The sequence below is a fragment of the Opisthocomus hoazin genome, chromosome Z, assembly GCF_030867145.1.
Source record: "Opisthocomus hoazin isolate bOpiHoa1 chromosome Z, bOpiHoa1.hap1, whole genome shotgun sequence".
NCBI classification, from domain to species: domain Eukaryota; kingdom Metazoa; phylum Chordata; class Aves; order Opisthocomiformes; family Opisthocomidae; genus Opisthocomus; species Opisthocomus hoazin.
In genome coordinates, this window is record NC_134454.1 from 29,992,440 (window position 1) to 30,017,739 (window position 25,300).

The 25,300-nt window shown below is 42.2% G+C and overlaps 2 protein-coding genes across 7 annotated transcripts in view; one reads left to right on the plus strand and one right to left on the minus strand.

Moving 5' to 3' along the window:
- Positions 1-3,085, minus strand: part of MSH3 (mutS homolog 3) — a 129,480-nt gene extending 126,395 nt beyond the window's left edge. The window contains exons 1-2 of one of the 3 annotated variants that reach the window (XM_075411553.1): positions 2,837-3,085; positions 445-568 (exon numbers count right to left, since the gene is read on the minus strand). In XM_075411553.1, coding sequence (XP_075267668.1) covers positions 445-568; positions 2,837-3,085 — 373 coding nt within the window. Of the gene's footprint in view, positions 1-444; positions 569-921; positions 1,189-2,762 lie in introns of those variants that run through there. The other 2 variants (XM_075411554.1, XM_075411555.1) reach the window with 2 other exon arrangements.
- On the plus strand, positions 3,036-23,086 carry DHFR (dihydrofolate reductase). Of its 4 annotated transcripts, none has more exons than XM_075411556.1 (7): positions 3,036-3,121; positions 3,554-3,603; positions 6,406-6,511; positions 7,412-7,538; positions 19,922-20,037; positions 20,164-20,213; positions 21,715-23,086. In XM_075411556.1, exons 1-7 carry the CDS (start codon positions 3,036-3,038, stop codon positions 21,927-21,929), a joined length of 750 nt encoding a protein of 249 aa, XP_075267671.1. In that variant the 3' UTR covers positions 21,930-23,086. The 4 variants fall into 4 exon arrangements, with proteins under 4 accessions (XP_075267671.1, XP_075267673.1, XP_075267674.1 ...); XM_075411557.1 differs by having other exon boundaries at positions 3,086-3,138; XM_075411558.1 differs by lacking the exon at positions 20,164-20,213 and having other exon boundaries at positions 21,715-21,897.
- Positions 23,087-25,300: the final 2,214 nt, after the last annotated feature.

Genomic DNA, 25,300 nt, shown 5'->3' on the forward strand with positions numbered 1-25,300 from the left:
ACTGTCATTTCACAGTTAAGAGCACTGCATCAGAACTATTTACTTTGAGGCAGCCTTTAGGTATCACAGTCTCAGGACAGACTCCACACAGCTGTCAGGTGTCAGCCATAGTCTGAAAGGCAGACTGTTAAACCAACACAAAAGGGAAGTTGCAGCACTTCTACCTGGGCATCTGGACTTCACTGACTGAACAACCTGTTAAAGCTGAGTCAGCTGAAGGAGATTTGCAGAGTAATTCTGAAGCAAGGCTCAAATACCTATCTGCTGAGCCACAGAAAGGTGCTTTAACAGTACAACTAGTATGCTCACAATGGCTCTTCAGAGATGTATCTTATACTCAAGACACACTTCCAAAAGTATCCACCGACAAATTTTTTTACATTTCACAATGAAAATCTATTTATTAGGTATAAACGCTTGAACGTTTGTTTACAGTCAACTCACTTTTATCCTGAGTCTTCAGTGGGTTACAGATGTCTTCTAGAGTAATCTGTCGTGCCCTGGTCTTCTTTTCACAGGGTTCATTGCTTTCAGTTGATGTTCTCCTTTTTGTGCCAAGTTCAGAAGGCTGAAACATACATTAAGCAAAGAAGTTCAGTTACTTTTTCTCGTTGCCATCCTCTATAAAAGACAATAACACACCCAAGGATTTTATAAAGAGACAATGTAAAATTAATTCACAATACATGAAATCCCTAACTATTTTAACTATCTACCTTTTTTGTTTATAAAACAGTTCTTCTAACATTCAAGGTTACAAGAGGAAGAGAAATAGTGCATTCTGTGAACAAGTTGGCTGTTGTGCTACAAAATAAACACCTGCAGCTCTCTTGGCTTCAAAAGGCAGCCTGGAGCTACCTCTGTGGCAAAGAACTGAACCAGCAATTAACAGACTTTGGCATCACACCACAGGCTACCAACCGCTGTCTGAACCAGATCTCTTCTGCAGATCCTCATTCCCACAGTTCAGAGTCCTCTTCTTGCCAGACACTGGCTGTTCTGCCATACTTCCTACGGCCTACATCCCGATGATAAAAGCGTTTCTTCTCCATACCAACATGGAACTGTTAATCCAGACCCAAAAGATTTTCCTGAACTATCTATAAACACCTAGCTAGTATCTTCCTAGGTTTGCGTAGAATACAGTACTTTTGACTACTGCTCCTTAGACAGCTTTGACATACGCGCTTTTAACACTCCTTAAACAGAAAATTCATAAATTTATGTTGTTTAATCACTGATGTATTCTGTTTGACAGGATGCAAGAATATCACGAAATGTAAAGAAGTAATTTGCAACTGCAACAACAGATAAACATGCTACCACTTCACTTTGCAGATAAACACGCAGCAGGTGCTCTCAGCACATTCCATATGGCAATCTCAGATGGTTTAAGTGTATTACTGGGGAAATTCCACCTCCTTACAACTAAGCAGGAACTAACAACCTTAGCAACTAAGCCCACAACCTCTACATAACGTAGACATACGCAGCACAGCCCACATGAGTGGCAAAGGGTTTCCCTTCCAAGTCCACTGTCGAATACCACCAGATTGACCCCAATTCCGAAGCAGTATTTCTGCAGAAAGCAGCAATCACACCTTTCAAAATGTATTTGGACCAAAGATAACAAAAAAAACATTGACTTGAGATACAGGTAAAAAAGCATATATCTTCCCAGGGCCAGAAAGAGCTAGAAACGTTAACTACAGGGAGATCACAGAATCACAGAACGTTAGCGGTTGGAAGGGACCTCTGTGGGTCATCTAGGCCAACCCCCCTGCTGAAGCAGGGTCACCTACAGCAGGCTGAACAGGACCTTGTCCAGGTGGGTCTTGAATATCTCCAGAGAAGGAGACTCCACAACCTCCCTGGGCAGCCTGTTCCAGTGCTCCGTCACCCTCAGAGGGAAGAAGTTCTTCCTCATGTTCAGACGGAACTTCCTGTGCCTCAGTTTGTGCCCATTGCCCCTTGTCCTGTCGCTGGGAACCACTGAAAAGAGTTTGGCCCCATCCTCCTGACACCCACCCTTCAGATATTTATAAGCATTTATTAGGTCCCCTCGCAGCCTTCTCTTCTTCAGGCTGAACAAGCCCAGCTCCCTCAGCCTCTCCTCGTAGCAGAGATGTTCCAGTCCCCTCATCGTCTTTGTAGCCCTGAGCTGGACTCTCTCCAGTAGCTCTTCATCTTTCTTGAACTGGGGAGCCCAGAACTGGACACAGTACTCTAGATGGGGCCTCACTAGGGCAGTGTAGAGGGTGAGGAGAACCTCCCTCGACCTGCTGGCCACACTCCTCTTAATGCACCCTAGGATCCCACTGGCCTTCTTGGCAGCCAGGGCACACTGCTGGCTCAAACGAAATCCAGCTGCTGACAGACTGCCATTTTTTTCCCAGCGGTGAGACGGAGGGGCTGCTGGATCACCGCGGGCTCTCTCGGCCTTGCTCTAACAGCAGACCGAGAGCCGTCAGAGCTCCACGACCTGGGCCCCGACCTCATCCCGCTGCACGCCGGGCGGTACAACCTGCGCCAGAAGGTCCGACGCTACTGCGAGGGAGCCAGGCCTCCGCGACACAAACCGGCAGGCCGGCTTTCCCCAGCTCACCGCAGCCACGCCAGGCCCCGGCTCCCTGAAAACGGGCTGTTCCCCGGCAGGCCCCGGCCACTCCGCCACCACCAGGGTTCCCTCAGGGGTTCCCTCAGGGGTTGCCCGGCCCGAGCCCCTCTGGCGCCCCGAGCCCCAACCGCCGCCCCGGGCGCACCGTCCGCCGAGCCGCGCCCTGCTCCGCGCCGCTCCCCGCCGCTCCGAAGAACCTGCTCAGCACCAGCTGCTGACCCCCGCCGCCACAGCCGCCGCGTTCCCGCCGCCGCCGCCCCCCTCGACCCCGTGGCATGGCGATGGCAGAGCCGCCGCCGGCACCGCCTTTTCCTCGCAGCCCCACCGCCACCGCCCCCTCACGCCGCGCCGCTCCGCCCCGCCGCTGCGCGCTCGCTCGCTCCGAAGTCTGGTGCGGCGGGAGGCGGCGGCGGCGGTCATGGTGCGCTCGCTCAACTCCATCGTGGCTGTGTGCCAGAACATGGGCATAGGGAAGGACGGCAGCCTGCCCTGGCCGCCGCTGAGGTACCGCGCGTCTGCCGGTGGGCTTCCCCACGGGGCTGGCGGGTGCGCGGGCGGACTACAGCTCCCAGGGTGCAACGCGCGGCCCCACGCAGCCTGCGGGTGCTTTGGGGCCGCGCATTGCACGCTGGGAGTTGTAGTCGGGGGGAGGGCGGGAAAGTGCCGCCGGCGGTGGCGTTCGCGGGCCGCGGCCGGGGCCATGGCTGCCGGGCCGCGAGGGCCTCACCGGGGAGCCCCGAGGGGCTCGGGAGGTGCGTCGGCAGGCTCCCGGCCGTCGGTTGTCTCTCAGGCGAGCAGAGCCGGGGCCGAAGGTCTCGCTGCAGGCATGGCCGGGCCCGTCCAGCCGCTTTTCCTGGGCTCCAGCGGCTCTGGTGTTATGTTTGGGTTTTTTTTTTCCTAAACCACGCTGCAATGCTCTGCTTGTTTTCTTGCCAGGAACGAGTACAAGTACTTCCAGAGAATGACTAGCACGTCCCGTGTGGAAGGTAACGTTGTACTTGTCTCTGAGGTGTGCCTCAGCTTACCAAAATCAGTCTGTGTGGTATCAGCTGGGGGAAAGGCTGGTAACCCGTACATTCCCTGACTGGAAAATCCGGCCTCTGCAAACGGCGTGCCCTTCCCCGCCCTCCCCAGCCTCACAAAGTATTTTACCCCTTTGTAAATATGTTGTCCGCACAGTGCTTCAGTTAGATGGAGGAACTGGAGGTGAATCATGTATTTCAGGGCTGCAGCTGATTCATAAAGAAAAACGATTTTGAAGTCCTGTCCCCAGCAAGGTAGACTACTTCACCTACCTGTCTTTACCTACATCTCCAGCCCTGAACAAGTTAAAAACAGAAATGTTTTTATATGCTGATCAGTTAGCAGAGAGTTTTTTTCAGACTGTATTAGCTTATCTAACTTGTTTGCTGTAGCTCAGCCTTGGCCATTTGATCCACCTCCCTGACCCTTGTGACAGTAATTTTGCTTGATTTTCTGAGTGCTGAGCCATCCCAATACACCAACTGTACTGTTAGTATACGGCAACAATACTGGCGCTGTAGGCAGTATATCTGAACACAGTAGTATGCAAGCACACCGGTAATATGCAGCAATAATGTTCTGGCCCAGCGAGACCTTTGCAGCAAAGTAATATTGTAGACTCTGTTGATTTGGTGGTATAAAGCCAGTTATTGTAGGGTGAAAAAAAATGTGAACGTCAGCACAAGCAAACGGGGGCAGGAATGCAAACAATGAAAACAGCTAATTTGTTCTGACTGGGTACTTATCAGTGCCGGAAGAGACAAGTCTTGCCACATTGCCCCCATTCCTCTTTCCTACTGACTCTAGTGCTGGTTTGACATTTGCTTAAGCCATTTTATTTCTCTAACCCAGTAGATTATGTTACTGGGGGTCCGCAGGGACTGCCAGCACAAGATGCATGCTAGGAACAGGACGGAGGCATTGGGAGAGGAGAAATACAGCCTCCCCAAGTCGTGCGACTGGCTCACTGCATCTGGTGGACTCAGAGCTGTGACATACAGTGGGCTTACCCTCACATTTCTATTGCTTCCCTGTTTTCCAACATGGTCACTCTCTCCTGTGTTTTTTTTTTCATGCTCCTGTTAAAACCACTCTCTAGCAAAACTCTTGCTAAAACTTCTGGGCAGCCTAACATGTGCCCTTGTTTTGATTAAGTGACCTATTCTGTATTCTGACTTGAAGGTCTGTTTACTATTCCACAAGGAATGTCTAATCTCATTTTGCAACAGTCTTAAGTGAAGGATTTTACTTAGGTTTTAGAGACCTGATTCAGCCCATTGCAACTTTATGTACAAAAAAGACAGAACACAATTGTAAGTCTTTTTGTGTGTCTGCAGTTTGGATCTTACCGGGCACAAATAACACATAATCAAAAAAAGATGGTTCAAATACAATTAAAAAGAGAAATTTTGCTCCATCCTGCCTGCACATCTTTTGATAAGCTGTGACTTTAGATGCTCAGCAGTTAAGTCGCTTCACAGCCAGACCTCTTAATGGATTATGCTGCCATAAATCTTCACAGCAGGGATATCACCATTGGCTTGAAAAAGTCAAAGTTACTGATTTTTGAAAGTGGGAAGAATACAATGGAGAAGCATCACCTGATCTTGCCTATAGTCTGCTTGCATACCTGCACTGGCTACTGCTGTAAATTAGCTATTGGTGTAGACAAATCTTTGTTCTGACCGCATAGGCATCCCAGCATGAATCTTTAGTAAGAAAATACATACATTTTTCAGAACTTGTGCATTTCCTTCAACAGTGGTGCCAGTGGTCTGTGCTAACATATCTAAACTGACACTGCAGTGTCTCTTGGAAACTTGTTCGTGACCACTTACCTGCAGCAGAAAGGCCTTTAGACACTGCTAACAAACAACTGGAGCATCGGTTCTCAGGTGTTAACTGGTAGATCCAGCCTCTCTCAGATCAAGAAGCAAGGAGGATAGCTGTGAACAAATACTATTTTCTTTTCCCTACAATCTCTCCTGCTGTGTAACACCGTAAAAAACTTCCTGTTACCTTCTGTGAGTCTCAAACTCTGTTTATTTCTCTGACAACTCCATTTGCTTGTAAAGAGAAACTCTTCTTAGCAGGGTATATATATATATAAAAGAGATAATCAGGTTATAAATGTTTGGGTTTTGTCAGAAATCATACTTATGGATGAATTCTAGAGTATGATTGAACACCTGTTGCACAGGTGTTTGATTTGGCTGGTTCATCTCCTCAAAGTTATCCTTTTACCTGGCTTTTTTTTATTTTACTTAAATAACACTCGAAGCTGGCAATTACTCCTGCTTATATAACTGGAAGTATGGAACATGCAAACACAAAGTCAATTATTGTATGCTGCTCAGATTTGTAAAGAGAACAATGCTGATTTTTCACACTAAGAGAACTCTTTTGAGGGTGTGAATTGGTCTAACATGGAGATTAATTTGGCCCTGTAACTATAGCAGAGCCCATGTCCATGCAATACATGTAATGGGCAGTGACGTGCCTTCTTTGGTTTTCTTTCCATTATAAGTGTGTAAGTGTGCATGAGACTACTTTGGCATCAACTGCCTGCCAAGGCTTTGAGGCCACAAATGTGTTCTTCTGTGTATGTGACAAATTTCAGAATCAGGGCCTAGGCTTGAAGTTTGTTAACTGCTGAAATGGAGTTTGGAAGGGGAGGGAAAGTCCAGCAGTGTCACTAAACAGCCAAAACAAATTTGAGACAGAGCAAAAATACCTTTCAAATAAGTGTTTTATCTCTTACTCAGGTAAACAGAATGCACTGATAATGGGCAAAAAAACCTGGTTCTCCATTCCTGAGAAGAATCGTCCTTTAAAAGACAGAATTAATATAGTACTCAGCAGGGAGCTCAAGTATGTATGATGAACAGTAGGCCTGTAAAATGAATAAAAAGTATGCACCAAAAAATATGTGTAGCAATAGATCATAAAGTAATTCTAAATGTAACATTTTTTATATCTGGTTAGGAAGCATCTCTGCTATTTGTTCTGAGTGATATCACTACTTTACCTTTAATTTTTAAATTATTATTTTTATTTCTTTTTTTTAATTCATTCACAAGATAATTGTCTTCACTTCGCGTAATAAATGCTAGTCCTAGCTCAGCACACAAACCATCTAACAACTGTCATTAGTCATTCTGACTCACATATTTAACTGTATTTCTCTAGTTTCTAGTTAGACTGATGGCTCATATTCCCTTTTCTGAAGTGTATTTTTATGAGCATTTAAGAAAAAAGAAATGTCCTTTTTCAGAGCTTGCTTCTTGAATGCATCACCCACAGTCATCCAAATACTCTTTAACAAAAATATCCACTTAAAATTGTTTATTGATTTGGAGGATGTTGGTGGGTTTGGGGCTGAATATGGGGGCGGGGAGCAGCGGTAGGGGCTTTTTGACTGGTTTTATTGAACGAAATATGAATGTTCTAGAAATCAATTAGAAATATATATTTATGGATATCTAAATTTCTCAGTTATGCTTTTTTAAAAACATTATGTATAATTTCAGATCTGTAATTTATAATGCCTCCTAAGTCACAGTTATGATTAAACTGTGATTTATTAAACAATGTTGCAGTCAGATGAGAATTCTAACATAGTTTAGCAATAATGGGCATTTCAAAATAATTAAATGATGTGAAACATTGTCATTTGTGAATTCAGAACAACACAATGTATGTCTAAATTTTATTGATTATCATGATGAATGACCCTTGAATTATTTAGTAATAAAACTTGGCTTTTTCTAGGGAAACCCCAAAAGGAGCACATTATCTTTCCAAAAGTCTGGATGATGCTTTAGCTCTTTTGGATTCACCAGAGTTAAAAAGTAAAGTAGACATGGTTTGGATCGTTGGAGGCACTTCAGTTTACAAGGTACGTTTAGAATACTCCTAAATTACTCATTTTCTGCGATGGCATGAGGATGGCTCAAGTTCTTACTACTTCTGCTTTAGGAAATGCCTTTCCTTCATGGGATACGGCAGACTCCAGTGATTCCAACAGAACAAGTCTTGGAGAGTAAGATTTCAACTCATGAGTTTAAAAATATCTGTCGAAGTAACCAAATGTTGCTCTTGCCGATGGTCCAGTGTCATACAGTCATTGTGCTTTTGAGAGCTTTTCTTAAATATCTAAATTGTTAGGTTTTTACACCAAGACCCATATTGTTATGTTTATTTTACTGAGGTCGTAGACTGGCTCTGCAGAAGATGTGGGGAAAAAAGGAAAAATGATCCAACATTTTTAGCCAGAGTATGACACTTTATACAGCTATACAGGTAAGAAAAGAGGCTTTAGAGAAAGCTGGCAGGTGATGGTGTCAGCAATAAGAGGAGATAATCATACAACAGAACATAGAACTGACACTGTTTTCCCATCCAGCAACCATGCATTCCTACCGTTCCCATTCCCCATCTTTCTCTTGGTGTCTGGGATGTCTCAGTACTCAGGTGTCCATTCGTGTGCCAGAGAGGCAGTGTGTGCCACTTTCTATTCAGGACCATCTTTGCACAGACAAAGCCCTGTATAAACTGGCCTTTTTTTCCACAAATGCAATAGTCCTCCTGTCCTTAACGAAGATATTATCTGTGCAACATGAGAGTCTGCAGTAAAACCTATCTTGTTGTTTCACTGTGTTTCCTCAGCCATATTTCTCTCTTCCCCAAAACGTTTCCTCTCATTTTCCATTTATACACATGTAAGGTTTAGTCAGCTCTCCATGCCTCCACCCTCATCCCTAAAGTCGTCCTTTCAGCCCCTGAAAGGGCTGGAGCTACCTGAAAGGGTTTTGCCCTGTTAACTCTCAGTTGGTTTTGTCTTCTTTTGTTAAGTTCTCATATAATTTGCACTTATTGTCAAACAGTACCATCAACCGTGGCCATCAACCCTAGTTCTTTTCATATCAATGTGGAGAATGTGGAATAAGGACAGCAGTAAGCATTCTTTCTTCTGATAAAAAAATTGTAATTAAGAATTGTAAAGCTTTTTTTTTTTTAGATACTGTAAAGAAAGAAAAGTTCTGCTGTCCTTTAATCATTACAAGTATGCTGGGAAATATACTCCACTTCTTGTTTGCCTCTTGGACTTCAGATGTGTCATGAAAATGCCGTCATGCTCCTGGTAGTGAATTAGGGCGGGTAATATGCTTTGTATATGGAGTGAGAAAATACGTGTTCTGGTATTTCTTGCCTTTGCAGTTTATGCCTTTTGTGAACCTCTTCTCTGTGTCTTAGGGAAAGTATCTTTTGCAGCAAAAAATGCAAAATAGTTAGGTATTGCTAAGATTGTAAGAAAAATAAGATGCATATGCAAATAGCCTATAAAGCAGTGTTGTTCCTCTATCTTTCTTTTTTTCCTTTTACTTTATGTTTTATAATCAGTTTTGCATGTGGTGAAGCCCACCATATATTTGATGTCGAAATGCATTCAGTCTATAATCAAGTATTATGATATGGAAGTAACCTGTTCTTCACTCTCAGCCATTAAAATGCCTGCTTCCAGACGGTAAATACCAAGTTTCTTTCTGGAGACGGATTCCCTTCAGACTGGGCATAATGGCCCAAGATGAGCAAGAGACCGGATTTGGCTTCTGCCTGTAATTCTGCAGAATGCGTAATGTGAGCAGAAGCATTCACCCCTTCCATGCAATGGCTGCATACTCCTCTAGTGCTGCAAAGAGTGATTATTCATGCTTGTTCTTCCTGGAGTGTCTGTGTTGTGGACTTCTAATTTAACTGCTTTTCCAGTGTCTGACTGATACTTTGTAGAAAACAATGCCGTTTTTCACACTGTTACTCACCAATACTTAGATTATAAATAGGCAGTTTTGACTGAGAGTACTTTTGCAACATATTACTTGTGCTGATCAGCGTAAGGGAATATGACTTAAAATTTCAACTGTTTTCCCCCTTTCATGCATCTACTCGGGACATTTCAAAGGAATTCATAATTCGTTAGTGAGAAATCTGACACTTTTACACAGGTTCCTGCATTTAAACTAGCTTTGTGATCTTAACTAAAACTATACACCTCTACCAAAACTGCAGGGTATGTTTTTAGTGCCTGCATTAATGATGCACAAAAGATTACAGGAATGTTTCCATTATAGTATGTAGAAATATGTGGGAAGTAAAATAGCAACTGGTAATTGAAGTGGATCATTTTATTCAGTAGTTGTAGGTATTTGCTTTTAAAGCACTATTTTGTTCTTACCACTTCGTGTGGCTCAAAGATTGAGAGCTAATTGTGTTTATTAGTACAAGCCTGTGAGAGCAGTTGTAACTACTACAGCAAGTCAGTGCAACAGGAGTGGTTTGAAACAGGTAGTGCTGAGGTCATGACATTTTCTCTTTTAGTATTTTGGGGAGTTTAACCCTGAGTTCAGATCTTTCAAACCAGGTAGAGCTTTATGAGGACAGACCTTGACAAGGAGAGCAGGCCACTCTGGAAAGGACCATACTTTTCTTTTCATCTGCCTCCTGCAGATGATGGTACCAACCACCATCAACCCTTTTCTATTCCTGATCTTGTACCTGGCTCCTCCTGCTCATTTACAAATAACGCTACTGTGCCTGCTGAGTAAATCCTCTTCTGCGTGGAAGCGTAGCCACACAACAGTGCAGTAGAAAGCTGTTTTACATGAGCAGGAGCTAGTCCATTATGACCCCAGTAAGAAGAGCATCCGGACTCTGTAAAGTGTCATTTAAAATCCTACTTATTAGACCTAACACTTCAATGAAGGACAGAATAGTAAAAGTAATCCTGCATCCCTGTGGATGTTGGGAACTCCAGGTTGTGTGGCATTGAACGAAGCTCCACGCCATGTGCAACATGCTGCGCAGACCACATCCGTAGAAAGCGCTACGCCATTTTGGTCAGTGAAGCTACTAGAGGTCTTTCCTACAAGAAAACAAGTCTGTGCATCATTTCTACTCTCAAACAGAAAGGATGTTCACATGAGAACTTCTTGCTGCTCAGTTAGATAAAGGCAAGGACACGCAGGTGCTGTAGTCGTTGGTACCCAGTGGGAGCTGTCTGCAGGCTCCTCTGTTACAGTTTTCTGGCTGATCTTATCCTGTGGCCTGGGAATATGTGCAGCAACAGCACAGGCCTGGGTCTATTCAGGTTAATTGTTATGTGGATTGCTATCTCCTTAATGTACAGTGACTGTCTTTCAGTCAGGATCACTACAAAAGGGAACAGCAAGCTCACACATGTACATGTTGCACTTATTCAGGAGGGCTGCTTTGACAGCCTGTCAGAGGCTGTTGTGGATGTCTTGAAGGCTGAGTAGGAGGATATGGGATAATGGTATTCTTGGACTCTTCACTGTAGCTGCTCTGCCCTGGTTAATCTGCAGCTCTTGGCACAGGTGCAGCGCTCCGGCTGGTGGCATCCCTTTGGTATGGGGATCCTGCAGAATAAGAATTAGAAGCAGAATGTATTGAAAGTGAGGGTGCACAACTGAGGCCATCTGTCAAACGCTACTACAGCAGCTTTGCCATTGTCAGACAACACTTCCAGAGTCCATATCATTTTTCAAGGGGGTGTCTTATTGCCTAGTGGAGCCTTTTAACACCAGCTCCTAACCTTAGCAACTTCTGATCAGTTAATCAGTTTGGGATTTGAACATCCACCATGACCAGGGTTGTTGTCACTGAGCTCCCTGAAGCAATCCTCCAAGCCATATTTCTGCAGATGGTACGAGGAGAGATCATGCACGTGATCTTCCAGGCCTTCTCTCCCTTTAGTTTCCCACATCCTCTGTGGGTGCTGTGGGCAGCACCTGCACCCCAGACAGGTTCCAGACCCTGGGTCGCAAGCTAGAAGTGTTACCAAGGGTGGGCCATGAACTAGCACGTTTCAGGAGGTTTCTGAAGAACCTCAGACTGAAAAGGGATGCTGGTACCGTTTTTCTGCACAGGATCATTCAAGATGTTTGAACACCCACCTGATCTGAAATTCTGCATCCCCTCTGTGCCTCTTGCAGCCCTACCCAGATGCCATGCCAGAACACAAGCCTGGCATAACCTCATGCAGAGTGTTATGCGGAGATGGAGCATCTACCCAGCTTCCTGAGTGCAGAAGGGCACTCTTTGGGACACAGGTGTCCAGCCTATCTCTCAATCTCAAGTATGGGTAGCTGCTGTGCGCTGCCCAGCCTCTTAGGAACTGAAGCAAGCAAAGGTGCTAGAGCATGTGCTTCAGGATGGCATTTCAGGACGGGATGCTGCCCTCAGCAACAGAGGGGCAAGGGATATGGTGGAGGCAAGGGACTGCTGCTGTTTACAACCTCTTCCTCACAGGACTGCGGAGGAGAGAGGAGCAAGCGTAACAGTCACTGGACATCTGTAAGGACATAGTCCTCATGGGGGTTACGTTCATGCTGTGTTCAGGAGCATACTCTGGGAAACTGTTTCTTCCGGGCCTTGACCTCTGCAGCAGGAAAAGGCAGTGCAGCTAGACATAGCAGGCATTTTGATGGAGACAGGAAGAGCCGAGAAGAGTATTGGTATTAGGAAGTGAGAGCAGAAAAGATTGAAAACAGCTCCTGCAGTCCACTGAGAATTCAGAAACCTTGTGCAGCCTTCATCTTCTTAAATCTTTACTAGACACTGATCACCTCATCAGATTTGTAGTCTCCTAATACAGCCACAAGGTAGTACTGTTGCCTCCAGGGAAGCTTTTACACTTCACACAGGTTTACAAGCTTCGTTTCTTTGGATCAGTACTGGATCCTATGCGTTGTTCTGGATCTCCTGACTTCTAGAAGGAGTTGATGTTGCTGTTGATTGTGTGGATGAGAAAGGAGGAGGTAGCAGCCCAGCAATGGCCGGTAGGTCACAGCAATTATGAAGCCGGTATGCGTCATGAGAGGCACTCCATCATTTTGTGTGAGTACTTGATGTTTTGAGAGCCGTCTGGTGGCTCAAGAGTGCTTGTTGTGTGCTGGAAAGCTTGTGGTGGTGACTCACACATTGGTTCTCCCCCTTGAGTCGCTATTAGCTGTTGGAACTTACCAGACATGTTCCTGGAGCAGATTTTCTGGCTTGGTTTCATCCTCAAATTTAATTCATGCACACCAAGGTTGCTCGCCAGTACAACTAAAGCGTGGTGAATGAGGACAATTGGAATATTAATTTCAAAGCCATATTTCTATTCTGAGTTAAGACACTAATGTAGATGCAGTCTGTGTGAAGGTATTGTCTCTTAATTGAGAGGTTTGGGTCTTAGCTTTGACTCTGAAAAATAGCGCTACCTGGAGATCCTAAGGGAGTCTGCTGAGTATAAATTACATCAGTCTCTTTTAACTGAATTTAAACGGTGTGTTTTAAACTGATTAAATATTCATATTTTACTAGGAGTAGGAACTGTAAGTCCAGCACATCCCCAGATATTGAATAGGGACTTTAAAAAAAAATAAACAAAACCAGGTGTAGATTTACTTGTATGGGTGGTATGGTCTTGTACTGTGTTGTTTGTAGAGTGTTTAATATAAATCTCGCTTTGTAAAAATAACCAAACACAAATCCCTAACAGTGAACCTACCAGTGGAAAAGGAAAAAAAAGACTAGCAAGAGAACTTAAAAAAATAAAGAAAAATTTGTGACTCAGGTCCTCATAACCAAGGCCTATTTACTAACACCAAAACAGGCTATATGTCAAACAGGTTTTCACCTTGATAAAAAAGTTTTTCCTACAGCAGCTCGAACGTTTAAAATTGTCTCTTCTAATTTATATGTTCCTACTGAGCTTGTTGCTTTCTCAATGCCACAGAAGCAAACAATGACACTCAAGGTCACAGTGCTGAAGTACAGAATTGTACTTGTGTATTAAATTGGGAGAGCAAACTTGTAATTTCATAACAGAACAAAAAGTTCTTTTGTAAGAAGTTATGTTGTTTTTGCTGTTTAGTTAATATCTAGGCCGGCCGTAACAGAAAATAGATGCTGCTGGTAAATAGTGTTTGGGGAAATTCTTCAACAAAGAGGCTTGAGCTGGAAAATTAAGCTTCCAGTAATCTCCAAGGGAAAATTTTATCTAATATTCATGCTCAGGTGTCTTCCTATGTATTAGCATTTGACATATTGTTTTGATAATCTACCCCCTTTCATTCTTCAAAATTATTGAATTACGAAGTTGCTATTCATATTTGGTGCAGCAAGTCTTTTGCAGGTGGTTTAACTACCCTCTTAAATAGCATTTCTTGACTAAGCGTGTAAGCTTCCTGGGGTTCTGAATGCTCTGAGGGAGCTGGGAATGCCGCATTTGCTAAACTTCAAATCTTTGCTGTACCATAAGGATAACTTCTTTAAAAGAGAGAAGTATTAACAGTTTAAGTCACGAGTGTTTTTTTTCCCAAGCCTGCCAAAACTTTACTAGCTAGTAATATTACACTAAAATACACATTTTAAAGATTACATTTTAGTGTGTCTGAATTTCCTGTAAACTGTAAAAGAAATAGTAGTCATTTTTCTACCTTCCCTGCATGTAAGACAAAGCGGTTTTGAGCTGTGTACCTATTGGAATAGAGACAAACATGTATGTAACTGTGTTTTTGAAGTGTTGCATTCAGTCTGAGATGTGTCCGAAGACTGACATCCACTTACAAAGGATCTGTGCAGACAGCTCATTTTTCCGTGCTCACGTGCTCTACTCTTGCAGGTCGCAGTGCTGTTGCTCCCCTCAAACAGTGCTGTCAAAGAACTGGCTGGGAAGAGCAGTCTCCTCTGAGCTGTGTGGTGCTGTTGATGTGGAGGACGTCACACTGCAGGCCCGAAGCATTATTCTGCTCTGGGAGCAACCATTGCAGAAAGCTGAGCACCGCACTGGCTTCTGCACAAGTTCTGGTTTAGCGTGAACTAATTAGCATGGCTTAATCCTATTAATATTTTTGAAAGCGGGTGACATTGCCTTGTGTAAATTGAAGACTGATCATTGTTGTGGTTGCACTGTCCGTATTTTCTTTCTCTGTCATGCCAAGCTTATGATAATGTTACTCAATTATACATATTTATGGTCCTGAGCAGTTGTTTCTGAGGAAGGTTACTGTCTTCTTGGCGTATATGCAAATGTAACTCTCTTACTTCATTACTGTAGTGTCACAGAATCCTTCTTTATGGGAGAATTTTCCCATGTGTAGTTGTGTAGCTTTGTGTAGTTGTCTGAGCTAAAAGATGGAATGGGAAGACAATTTTCCTGTACTCCTGTAACCTTCTGAGATGGTCATAGGACCATCCAAATGACATTTTCTGAGAAAGGGTTTGAGCACTCTTAGTGCAATTCCCCAATATCTCTTTTACATAAAAGTGGCAGGGTCACAGCACTACCGCTGACAGCACTGTCCTCCCAGAGAGATTTATGTTTTGTAAAAACGTATCTGTGACTATTGTAGTCATACCTCCAGTGGCCAATACTTCTTGCCCTTACCTAGTTATAAATAAAAATGGCGGAAACCAAACTACAATATTAGCAATGGACTAGTGGGTTAACTAATAACTTTCTTTTAAAAGCTTCAGAATTTTCTGTATTTTAGCATCTTTATACTTCCGCAGACTCAAGAGAGACATATCCAGCCTATCCAGTACAGTCTTTAAACTAAAGTCTGAGGATTTTTAAACATGGAAAGAAAGATACAATATTGCTGTTACTCCTAAACAAGCTTTTTGTGTGTTTGTTCTTGTGAACAAATACATTGATTTGACATTCCTCTGGGAAAAAATAATGACTAAAAAAGGTTAATATATGAGTCAGTTGCAGACACAAATCATGCAGTTATGAAAGGTTGTTGCTTTTTAAGTTCTATTTCAAAGATGCTTGCAGAGACCATAGAGGAAAAGATTTAAAAGACCCTCCTTTAAGACTAACACAAGGAAAAGTCTAGTGACTGAAGTGTATCTGTTTTGACAAAGGCAAAATGGGCAGGCTTTTTGGTAACAGTCATAGAAGATTTCTGTTGGACTCACCTTTGTCCCTGGCAGGGAACCAGTGGTGGGAGCTACCACAGTGTCTCCTCCCTCACTAGGCTTAGCCTTTGTGGACTGGGAGCAAAGGGCTGGTTCCCTACCTCGATAAGCTGAGCCCTAGCAGTGTGGGAAGGATTTTTGAAGGTGTTGATTCTCCTGATTACCACCACAACACTCCTAATAGCCAAAGTTTAACATGAGCAAGTCCTCTTACCTAGGCAGGATCAAGAACTTTGTGAGATTTTTTTAGTGTATAAAATATGTATTTTGATATTCTTGTGGCTTCAAAATGCAGCTTTCCTGTATGATCCAATACATTTTAAGGGTTGAAAAACAATGCAAATAAACATAATGTTTATTTTGAAATTTTCTCTTTTATGCAGTTCTCATATTTTCTTTGGATTGACAGTGTTGTCTAGCAGTAGAAAGACACTTGAAAAGTAAGTGCCTCACATGGTTACTCTGGCTGTTTGACTTGCTTTATGTAATCAGTAGAAGATAAGAAAGCAGAAGCAGTGTGTGTCCTTCTAAAACCCATGAATCTTCAAGTGACTAGAAATAACTGGTCCCTTCTACAGCAGTTGGTTGCTATCCCACTAGTTTACAGTGGTTTGGTGATTAGATCTGTAAAAGATTAATTTTCTGTATAGTAATGCTGAACCTACTTGTAATGCACAGCTATTCTTTGTTGCAGAGCTTCAGGGCTATTTTAACTTGTGTTCTACAAAGAGAAACTAATTCAAGGCAGTGGTCCTGTATGTGCAGACGTTGTCTAGTCTTCTATGGCTGTCAGTCCAGTGCAGCTGGAAATTATGGGAAAGATGATCTTTAGGTCAATTCCTTTCTGCTTTATGCTTCAGAGCAGGCCTGCCAAGGATTGCTTGGAAGTGAGCAAAAAGAGGAGGGTGTGCTGAAATCTTTTCACAGGGTTATGAAGATACATGTGAGTAATGAAGGACTGCGGTTCACGTATAGAGTTGATGTACCTGGGACAAAGGGAGGGACACCCCAGCTCTCCTGTCCTCCCTCTCTTGCAGAAAGTCATCTCTGCTTGAGGAGATGTTCTGGTGTTTCTAACAGATCAACAGCCGTGGTTTTAACAGGCTGTGCTTTAACGTGAACCAAAAATCAGCATTGCTTTTCCCTATTGCATCAGGCTGTAATATGTTAAAAACTTCAGTAGCTGCTGTACAAGGAGGTGAGCCTGTGCAGAGGGCAAACAGATACGCAGCTTCTGGGGAAGACCAGTGCAGGTACAAATACAGTCCAAGGTCAACTGAGTAGATTATGAGGGAAAAAACACAGTAATTACAGTCATACCAAGAATGACTTTGAGACCAAACATGGAGTGAGGGGAACGTAATGACCATGGTGTGAGGATGCAGATTTTTCAAATTTACAGAAGCATGAGCTCAGAGACATCATCATTTTGTTTTTAAAATCTCCTCTTCTTGCCCTGGTACAATTATTTCCAACAGATCCTCTCTCACTCCGCATCTTTTCCATCACATACATTGTCCTGTCATTTACCAAATATACAAAACCAAAAAAGGCAGTACTGATCTCCTACTTATTGGAAATACTTTGTGTATTGAATGTTTTACTAACTTCCCACAGTATTGCCTGTATTTCTGATCACTAGAAATGTATTTAGTTACTGCACATTCTGTTTAAATATTCAAGATTATTTACATCTTTACGTTCATCTTATGTATATACTAAATTAAAACAAAGTCATATTCACCCTATTCTATTCATGAGAGTAAATATGCATAATGTATATTTCTTTGATTAAATCAGAATATGTCAACATACTATCAAATCAGCACTATGCATCCTCTAACTTGTCTTCTGTTCCAAAAAGAAGTGATGACACTGATAGAGTGAGCTGGACAGGGCAAGAGTGAATTGCATGTCAGTGAGGAACTACCATGATCCTCACACACGTGCCAGAGTTGTGGTAAAGCTGCTTCACCATCCTGCCAGGTCCATAGCAGTAGTTTGCAGAGGTGGTGTCACAGTCCAGTCCTCTCTGAACAGGTTCCTTTGAGACTCCACATGCGGAAGGGTTCATGTTTGATACAAAATGTGCTGATCTGAAATTTTCCAACATTTTTATTGTCAGGGAACATGGAGGACCAGCTGCTCCCAAAGGGACGGGAGCTGTGACCCATGGGCAGTAAACTGGCTGGCATAGGCCTCACCATGCAGGGCTTGTGGTGATGAGGCAGGTCCACAGGGTGGGATCTGGCCCTGTGAAGGTAACCAGAGTCAGGTGCAGCCCTGGGATGACTAGACGGGGCCATGGGGACAGGCCAACAGGTCAGGATGTCAGCCCATGGCGTGATTCAGCTATGTACTGAAGACCCAGTACAAGTGAAAATTACTCTTAGCAGAGTAGAGCAACTGAAATATAAAGTCAAATCTCTTTACAAACATGTTTCTCACTGCCCGTCGCTGTAATACGTTCACTGTCGTGATGCTAGGCATTCCCAGCTGCTGAGAAGGAACATGTGGGTTGAAACCAGCTCCAGCCTGTTGCTCTTCTCGATGTTCTTTTTGTTTGTTTTTTAGTATTTGTGGGTCATGTACACACGCAGACCCTCGGAGCCTGTCTGCCTAACTCGGGAAGCATTTGCACTTTTTTTACGAACCTGGACACAGTTACATGGCTGGTTGGTTCACCCAACTAATGCAACCATTTATCTAGAACAGAGGTCACCCTCCGGTCCCCTTTGTGCCAAGTTCAGCTTTCTTTGCAGTGTCTGTGGTCAGTCACTCCATAGGCTCTTCTCTGGCCTGTCTTGGTGGTACGGAGTTCTTGCTGGAGCTGAATTCCCATAGAGCTGGGCAGGAAGTTGGTTATTCCTCTACTACAAAATAGAAGTATCTCTGTTTACAGAAAACAATATGCTTTTATTTGTGAAGCAGATTATTCTTCTTCTGCCATTCTGCGGGCCTATGTTTCTCCTCTTACCTCCCATGCTTATTTAAAGAAAGAAAAAATGTGGTATTTATATACAAACTGGATGAGCACCAGTTCAGTGCTGTTGGATGCTGGTGTGCTGTGACTTACCCCTTCCATTTTAACCCATTCTTTAGCAATCGAGCAGCTTTTCTAGACACTAACTTTTCAGCAGACATACCAATTAATTTTACGGGATTAAATTTGCTATTACTTGGTTCCTGTGCTTGTCAAAGTAGTACCTAATAGCATGCTGCATGGTGAATCACCTTTAACAAAGAGCATTGCTCATTGCCAATTTAAGGGAAAGGGAGAAACAGCTGCAAGGTTTTCAAAAGTACATTGTAACCAGGCACCAATATAGCTTTTAATGGTTTATTTCAATGCTGAGAAACTCTGGCAGAGGTGACTTTTCAGTCTCATCTGGAGACAAAATGTCTTTTTTTAACTCCCAAGTTTGTGTGAATTTGTTAGTGAGGGACTTGCCCAACAGGTGTCTTTGTAAGTTTTTTCATCCAAGGAGCTTGGAAACTTGCTTTGTTGTTGTTATTATATAACTTTCAATGCATATTATCACTTTGCCGTAATTCAAAGATCAAACCTTGAAGTTAAACTGGTAGATAATTTGATCACTGGAATTTCAAATCAGTTCAGAATAAAAATACATTGTCAATCCTTAGCAGTGATATTGATTAAATATTGGAACAAATTACCTTGAGGTGTGGGCCTCTTCCACCACTTAAATCTTCCTGTCTTTCCAAAAGGTATGATTCAGAAACTGCTGAGACAAGGCCATAGTGCTCCTTTCTTCTCACAGGACTACTCATAGTTTTTTCTTAATTTCTGTCAGATGCCTGAAGCTCTGAGAATAGGTATTGCTGCCACTTAACAGGTGGAACTGGCACAAGATGAAATTATCCTTTTAGAAAGTGCATTTGGGCAGAGTGCAAAAGCAGAGATTTAAAGTTTGATTTTCACTTATTTGCTTAAATCCCGTGATGTATAAAATAGTAACTGAGTTTCAGTTTTAGATAACATATTTGGTGTGCAATCTACAAACAGAAAATATGCTAGGGCTCTTATCTCTTGGTTCATTTTGATTGCTGCCATGGTGATGGCTGGTGCAGGCAGAACAAGAATTTGGAGAGTTGGTAAAGCAAGCTAGTGGTCCAAATAAGAACTTAACAGTTGATATATCATCTTACAGACTTCAAATAGTGTTACGAAACAAGAATATTAAAAATGTTAATAAACCACACTACTTCATGCATGGTTGAGCTGTTTTACAGGGAACATCTCGATTTTAATCATTTCTATTGTTTTTAAAGGCAGCAATGGAGAAGCCAATTAATCATCGATTGTTTGTAACAAGAATTTTGCAGGAATTTGAAAGTGACACATTTTTTCCAGAAATCGACTACAAAGACTACAAACTTCTCACAGAGTAAGTGTCAAAATGCATACTAGTCTTGTGTTCAGATGGAGGGCTTAATAATCTAATTTGAAAGTGGAAAGGTCCTATTAAGACCCACTTAAGTTACAGGTGCTTTTCACTGTATTTTTTCCCCAGAGCCATATTTTACTTGGAACCTGGAATTGCACCACACTCAGCACAGAGAGGTGGTTGAAACTTGCTGTGTTCTGCAACCTTCCCATAATCTTTACAGTAAAGAATTGCATTTGTCGGTTTGTTTGAAAAGTAGCTTTCTTATTGTTTTTCACTTTAGAATTACTCAAATATTTACTAAGCTTAGTAACTCTTAATATGTTGTTAGTCAGTGGTATTTAGCCCCTGAATGTCTTTAATAAAATGCAAAAGACAAATTAAATGGGTTTGAGCAGGGAGGGTTGAGCCTTTATAGATTTCTAAGGTTATTCCTTTGTGTTGAGAAAATTACTTCTTCCTCACAAACTCAGGAGGAACAAGTGTTAAACTGAAAGTTTCTGCCATTCACTGTGGTTTCTTCTATGTTATACTTGTCATATTCCAGTCATAATTCTGTGTCCTCTCCAACGAGATTACATCCAACAGGCAGCAGGGAAGTGGCAAAAATTCAAATGTCTGCCTCAAGAACCAGCAAGGAAAGGACCTCTTCCTCTTCTTGCTGTTCCCATTTTGGTTCCCAGCTGGTTGCAGACCAGCAGTGGAAGACATAGAAAGTACTGCAAGTCAAGCCAAGCTGTCTGCATGGGGCACAGGAAGGGGTTAGCACTGAAGTGGGGCAGAGTAGGTAGGGACAGGAAAGAAGGACACGGGAGAGACAGACAAGGTGAGTGGGGAGGACAAGTCACCTTTTTCAGCTCTACCATGTTCTGAACTGCACTGTGCCATATCACAAGCGTGATTTAGTATCCTAATGTCTGACCCAAAGCTCCCGTCTCTCCCTCTTGGGTATTTCTCAGGCATACATTGGCTTTGGCCGGTGTACTGAAATCAGAATTTGGCCTTAAACATAGATTTATGAAATAGGAGATAATTCCCATATTCTTTCCACCTTATCAGTTGGAAACCTGATAGAGTCAGACCTAGTGAACAAAATTTAAAATTTCTTTCTCCCTTAAAGTCAATGTTATTCATACAAAAACCCTATTGTGTCACAGGGAGCTGAAGAGATTTTTGAAAGTGTCTGTTAATAAGAACTGATTTAGTAAATCTGGAATATAGAGGAACGCTTTGTATGGATGGTAGCAGTCAGCTGCTTTAAGAAGCTGTCATAGACTTTTAAGAAACCTTTACTGTAGCATTTCCTCTAAACTATCTGTCAAAAAACAAAGCAAAAAACCCAGAAGTGTTCTGCATCTCTTGTACCTTTGCAGATGTTTTAAATAATGTGTTGGAAGCTTTAACAAAAATGTTGGGGTTTTTTGACTAAGCCAAAAACGTAGAGGTTTTTTTGCATCAGGGTATGCTTTCTTGATTTAAAAAGATGGGCATACAAGTTGCTGATAGTAGTTAACATGATTCCTAAAAATAGTTTAGTATACCCGTTGTAAGAATGGAATTTTCATCTTCTTTTTCACACAACTCTCTTTTCTAATTGATTGAATAAATTACAGATGACTCGTAATGAGATTTTTATCTACTTTTTGGCTTTTGCTTTTTCTTCTCCGCTCTCTCCAGGTACCCAGGTGTCCCTGCTGATATCCAGGAAGAGAATGGCATCCAGTACAAATTTGAAGTGTATGAAAAAGCTGTCTTGGCACAATAAACAAGGCTTTCTGTACTTCTATGTAAGGGCAGCCATTTTAAATCGTGGAGTCTTACTGAGTGCAAATATATATTACATTATTGAGCGAAAATCCTGCTTGGTAGTACAATACCTCAGTAGTGAATGATTCCAAAAAACACACCCCACACTCTGAATATACACCCTGCAGTGGAAATACGAGGGTGAGCAAGAGCATGAAAGAGGTAGCTCGAAGGAATGCCGCAACTAAGGTTCCATGAGACCTGGTATTGATCTTTACAATCCATGGCAGCATCCCTAGCAATTCTGTGACCAATGAAAGGCATTAGAGTGCGTCAGAACCTTTCTACCTAAACAAAGGTTTTGAGTATCTCCTAACTCAAAATGTCCAACACTGAGAAAGCAGCAAAACTCCCGAGTTTGACTGGGACAGTATATATTTTTACAGCAATCCATAAAACATACTGGTGTAGAGGGAAGGGTAATGAAGCCTGAAAACATAAGAGAAATGGGGGTCTGGAAGCCTCAGGTAGCAGTCAAGGGCTACATTGATCCTTCACGGAAGTCCTCTCTTGTCATCTTAACCGTTCTGGGAACACAGCCTACTTTAAGCCTTCTGGCTGAAAACACTGATTTACAAATTAATCTGATAAAGAAGTTTTAACGTTCCCATTAACTTCACACCTGTGTAAAGGCTTGCTGTTCTTATAAAAATTTCCTATGTCAGTGTGACTGTGGCCACTTTGCAGTGTAAGAACATAAACGTTGCTGTCTTAACAGAATCTGTGTTCTTATGTCCATTCTAAATGTTATCAATGCAGATGCAAAGTGTTAATTTGTCGGTGTGATTTTGAATATTCTATGTGGCATACAAACATGGGTTATAAGCAGATAGTGGGGTCTTGTTTCCTCTTTCATTAAATATAGCTAGTGTAATAATGTTTTACATTACCATTCCCTAAAAGTAGTGAGCAACTTACTGGTACTGTAGTAACACTGTAATACAAATGGCGTACAACGCCATGTGTTGACCAGATTTTGTTGTTGCCAGTATTATAACAACATTATCAGTAATGTTAGTCTGTTGCTATGTTCTGACTGTGGGGAGTTCGTCAGACAGCAGAGGACTCCATATATGATGTGTCACGGAGAGGAGCTAGGATGTACTGTGCCTGTCTGTGCTTCCTTGTGCTGCAGCTGCTACCCTGAGAGTGATAGCCTACAAGGAGGGAGCCCTGACTCCCTTCCATTGCACGTCAGTCTGAGACCCAAAGAGAAAAAAAAAAGTTTGAAAAAACAAATTAACCCTCAAAACTCTGCTGACTGTTTCCCCAAAGCGTTTTAAAAGCATTGTTTTATGAAGCAGTATTGTGGGAGATTGAAGTAATAATGCTTGTCCTTTAACATCGCACTGAGGCCCAGTTCGAACATCAGGGAGGGCAGCACTGGCTATCAGCAGGTTTTACACAGCTTGTAACTGTACAGAGGAGTGTGACAGCACCCGGTTTTCTAAGAAGGTAAACCTTAATTTTGCTTGCTGTTGAGAAACCAAAACCCAGCCTTTTTGATAAGAGAAAAAAACTGAGAATATCAGCTGTGAACACCTCTTGAATTTTCCATGCCAAGTTTACAAAATTTAACTAGGTAATTTTTGCAGTGTCTGTGCTGGGTTGTTGCAGTTTTCTCTGTGTTCCGTTTGCATTCTTAAACACGTAAGTACTTCTGTGATGTTCTTGCTCCATGTGTACTGACTTTACATCATTTGACAAAGATTAAAACAACAAAGTTACACGCTTGCGTAATACAGCAAAAAGTCTCTTGAGTTTTAATGTGCCACACATTGTGAAAGTGAAGGAATAACACTGTTTCCAGGGGGATGTTGTTTTTTTTTTCAAATACAAGTCACAGTGACCCTGACAAAAGAAAATAAGCTCCTAAAAGAGTTTAATATATACCAGTTGTTATCAAAAAACAGATCATTGTTGAAAGCTCTGCACAGCTAGTCTGCAAAATACTGTGTTTATGGCAACTGACATTTATTAAAAGTGGAAGCAAAGACTTCATGCAATGTTGGATTACACTGTGATACTGCTGCAAACATATGTTAGAAAATTTCTGCCTAAGCATACATTGCAGAAGATACGGTTCACTGAGGCCAGAATGTTTTGCAGAACCACTTTGGTTGCAAAGAATTTGGATGCAAACAAGCCTACTGGGAACATAAATAGTTACTCTGACTCTTTGTGGACTGACTTAGTCCTCTCCAGATTTAACTAACTGTGTTCATTTGTCAAATTCTACAACAAATTAAGTCAATTTATGGTTCATGCAAATGAGAACTTTTGAAACAACACAGCAGTTTCCCACTTACAACTTTTCAGAACTTTAATGGTGCAGTTTCCTCAATATGGGACTCTGCCAAAAAGATGTGGGTTGGTTTGTTTTGTTTTTTGTTTTGACAAAAGCACTGCATTTGGACAGTACCTTTTGCATCAGACCTTTTCAAAATGCCATACAGATTCCAGTCAATACTGAGGAAAATGCATTTGATTGCGGTGGAGTTGGGTCCAGAAGAAGTGTGTGGATCCCAATGACGGACGGACCAACCACTACAAGGTTAGGTGATTACTGTTTCAAGAAGACGGATAGGCAGAAGCATGTAAGTCTGTGTGCTCAGGAAGCACACACAAAGACCCGTGTATTATTTCCAGAGGTTACTTTGCACAGTTTTTTAAGTCTGTGCCCTTTTAAATGTACCTCAGAATGTTCATCTAAAAACTGAGACAAGAAGAACAGTTGCTGTCTTCTAAAGGCCAGAGTTATTAGCAGGAATTTGCACGGGGCCTTTTTCAAAAGTGATGCTTTGCTGCGTGGCAGGTTGATTGAAAAAGCAACAGATACAAAATAAGTGTTTGCTGTTCACCTAAATTGGGTGTTGCACCCGCTATCTCCCCATTTGTATTTCCCAAGGAAAATACAGCTATTTTACACTATGGCTTGAAGAAAAAAATCCTTTGTTCCAAATGCAGTTTTCCCACGTTTTGTTTACTCCCATACCTCACTGATGCAGGATCCTGTGAAAAGCCGTAGATTCTCATTATGTATAGTACAGGGAGAAATGTCATGTTTTTCCCCAGTTCCATGCAGCTAAGTGCAACAAATAGCATCATGAGTGACAATATAATTACCAATCACCAAGAAAAGCAATAGTACAGATATAATTTAATCCCCCTCATTCATGCTTTCCCAGGAACAGAGTGTTCTAAAAAGATTAAAAATTTAATTTTTAAGGATAATACTAGTTTTAACAAGACAGCTAAAACGAGAGGGTCTGCATAAGAAGTGAAAAAACAAACCATTAATGTTTCTGTTACTTGTCTTTTACTCATTATCTCTCTTATCTGACAGTGGGCAGCAATTTCCATTTGGCAGTAGAAAGCTGATGTTTTCAGTAGCTCACCAGTAGCATTACAGCCACAGTGTATTCAAGGACAGAATTGGGAACATTCCGACAACAAA